Below are 3,227 nucleotides of genomic sequence, written 5' to 3'. Positions count from 1 at the left end.
CAGAACTGATCAACCAAATCTTAACCCAATTATATATGAAATAGGGGTAGAAAAGACTGAAGAATATAATAGATTTTTAAATAATTGATCTTAAAAGTGTCAAGTTCATATCGTAATTTTTCACTTTTTTATATCAAATATAAAAAAATTTTATCTGAAGTAGATCCTATCATTAGAATACATAGTTTTCTTGCTAATAATAATAAAATACATTCTTTAGAATCTCTTTAATTTCAATCTCAGAATTTACATTTTGTTTCATTCAAGTTTCACATGGCTATTGCAACACAGCATATTGTTAATTAATACTTCTTCTCAATGATTTCGTAAAATATAAATAAATACATTAGTAAACTACGAAAAACCTTTATTTCTTTCACCTCCACGAAAGCTTTGCTGAAGTAACCCCTCACTTAAGAATCATACGGCAAAGTGGGTATAAATATGTCTAATCAGTTAAACATGACATCTATCCTTTGCCTACAACTAAATTTTTTAGGATCTTTTACTTATGATAATTACAGATCATAAACTGTTTATTCATATTTACGTAAATGATTACACCAGATGCGACTCGATAGTACAACTTTCGAAATTTCTAATTACGCTTTCCTACACTCCATAAAAGATTAAAAACAGACTTGAAACTCGGAATCGCGATAATAACATTTAAGATCATACATTTGATCTACTACACTCAATGAAGTCGAAAAATATATAAACAACACAAACTTCTTTACCTACTCTGCCATTGTAACAATGTGACATCAGGAGAATAATAACATTTGAAGAACAAATGGGAACACATCGCTCTGTCCTTGTCTAGAGCGCGCATTTCAAACTGCGTTTTCGAATAGACTCGCGCAGCGAGTTAAAACCTCGGCAGCCTCACCTCCACAGGGGCGAAGGTGCGGCAGCCGGGTATTATTTTGAAGGAAATTTGACGAGCTTTCCAACGATATGTCATTCGTCCATAAAAGTGATAGGTGTAGGTTAGTTAATCAATATTGTCATATTGGACATCGGCAGCCACCCTTAAAGAAGGGGATGAGGGGTGGCAGCCGAGTATTGGAAGGTCCATTTTATTGCCCCCTATCTATTGAAACAGAAAATTTTCATAAAAGCAATGAGTGAAGTACCTCGCACAATTTTATTTGTTAACAATTTGTTATAAGATATAAAGCAGGGGGTACGACTTTGGCTGACAAGCAATTATATTGTGTGGTACATTACCCACTGTTTCGAGTACAAATTTGTCATAAAAGCGATTGACCCAAATTTTTGCGGTGGGCCTCCCGACTTGGTGCGCGGTATTAGTCCGAAACTGGAACGCGTTTCCAGCGAAAGCGTCCAAAAGGCGTCATAAATGTAGTCAGATCAGAGCTCTTACGATCAAGCTCCATTTGCCAAAATCCATTACTAAGATCAAGTACAGTAAAGATATGTTTACCCGATAATTGGCTCACAATGTCTTCGGCGGTTGGTATTAGAAAGTGTTCTCGCTTAATACACATGTTGAGTGGCTTAGGATCAAGGCAGATCCGTAGGGAACCATCAGGTTTTTCAACTATTTGCATGTTGTTTACCCAGTCTGTTGGATAGTCCACCGCACTGATGATGCCCTGTTCTGTCATAGACGATAGCTGTGCCTTTAGCCGGTCAATGAGACTCAGGGGAACCCGTTTCTTGTAGTGCAATGAAGGTGTAGCGCTATCCTTGAGGATGATCGAGCAGGTGCCTGGGAATCTGCCTAGACCCTCAAAGATGTCTTTATTTTCCTGTACAAATGTTTCGACATCAGAAGGAAGGTTGTGTAATGCATTAACAGCGTTGAGTCGTTGAATTAAATTAAACGAGATACAAGACTCCAGCCCCAGTAGCGGTTCGCACTTATTATCGACAACTAGAAACGACGCGACATGACTTGATTTACGATCAGGATCGATACATGCGATTGAGGCCTCGCCATAAACTTTTATGGCATTTGAATTATAGTCAGTGACAGTAAAACTCCCAGATGAGTCAATCGGAATGTTTAACCTTTTAATGAGACCAATTGGAATGCAAATGACATCCGATCCTGTATCCAGCTTAAATTGAACGCTCTGGTCCTGTATAAGTAACGCTTTCATCCATCTGTTTCTACCTCCACCAGCACCAGAATTAGAATTTACTCTATAATTACAATGTTTAGTCTTAATTAAGGTACTTACACTAGATGCATCGCCTTCCTGATCTACTAAAGTTAAGTTAGCATTACCTAGCTCGCCCCAATTGACGCTTTTAACAGAATTTTCTGATGACTTGTGATCCGATGACTTTGCCGGCTTGGCGACAGCAGGTTGCTCCGAGCGGGTTTCCTTTTTTTCTCCCTTGCAAAACTTTTGGAAATGTCCTATTTTTCCACACCTATTGCAGTTAGCGCCGATTGCTGGGCAGTAACGACGATGTTTTCCATTGTACGGTTGACCACAGTTCCAGCAATTGTTAGTACGTTTGATTGCAGCGATGTCTGATGACTCTCCATTGGATTGTTTAACAGCGGATTTGACTTCTGCTGAATTCCCTTGGTTACGGTCCAGCAGTTGTTTGTTGGCGGTAGCAGCCTCGAAAACTTTGCAGGTTTCTATAATTCTTGGTAAAGGCTCATCCTTGCCATCCAACAATTTCAATTGTAACTTCTTGTCTTGCACGCCAATAATGATACGATCACGCAGCATACGATCAGCGTACGATGTACGACAGTTGGCGCACTCGTATTCACAGTATTGTAGCTGAGTACGAAGTTCCGTTTCAAAGGCACCAAATGACTGCTTTTCCTTTTGTATAATCATATTAAATTTAAACGCTTCCATTGCGACATTTTTCCGTGGCAAGCAATACTCATCAAATGCTTTAATGACATCTTGCAATGTCCGCTGGTCAGCGACGGTTATCCCCGGTTGATCAGCGGTAGCGCCGGCAGCGGCTTGATTTTCCGGCACTCTCACAGGTTCCGATGCTGGGCCGAACATGCCTTCATAGCTTCCATTGTTTGGAAATAATGTGTTAAAAATCTCCACACCTTGTGGACCAATCAACCATAAAAAGGTGGCAATTTTGTTTTGTTCACTCTCGCCTATTTTGTTGTTCGCAATCAGATAATATCAAGAATGTTGCTTCCATCTGAGCCATTCTTTTGCTAGGTTAGCACAATCGAGCGACTGAGGCAAGCGCAAATCCATTGT

General features: G+C 39.7%; 1 protein-coding gene across 1 annotated transcript; it reads right to left on the bottom strand.

Moving 5' to 3' along the window:
* Positions 1 to 1,313: 1,313 nt before the first annotated feature.
* LOC139824951 (uncharacterized) lies at positions 1,314 to 3,014 on the bottom strand. Its single transcript, XM_071797498.1, has one exon. The coding sequence runs from the start codon at positions 3,012 to 3,014 to the stop codon at positions 1,314 to 1,316; it is 1,701 nt and encodes a 566-aa protein (XP_071653599.1).
* Between the last annotated feature and the right edge of the window lie 213 nt (positions 3,015 to 3,227).

This window comes from Temnothorax longispinosus, unplaced genomic scaffold (genome assembly GCF_030848805.1).
Source record: "Temnothorax longispinosus isolate EJ_2023e unplaced genomic scaffold, Tlon_JGU_v1 HiC_scaffold_706, whole genome shotgun sequence".
In the NCBI taxonomy this organism is placed as follows: domain Eukaryota; kingdom Metazoa; phylum Arthropoda; class Insecta; order Hymenoptera; family Formicidae; genus Temnothorax; species Temnothorax longispinosus.
This window is presented reverse-complemented; position numbering and strand designations above follow the sequence as displayed.

What these genes read in the sequence shown, in the direction of transcription:
- LOC139824951 (XM_071797498.1), bottom strand. Translation starts at nt 3,014, where the DNA reads ATGTTCGGCCCAGCATCGGAACCTGTGAGAGTGCCGGAAAATCAAGCC.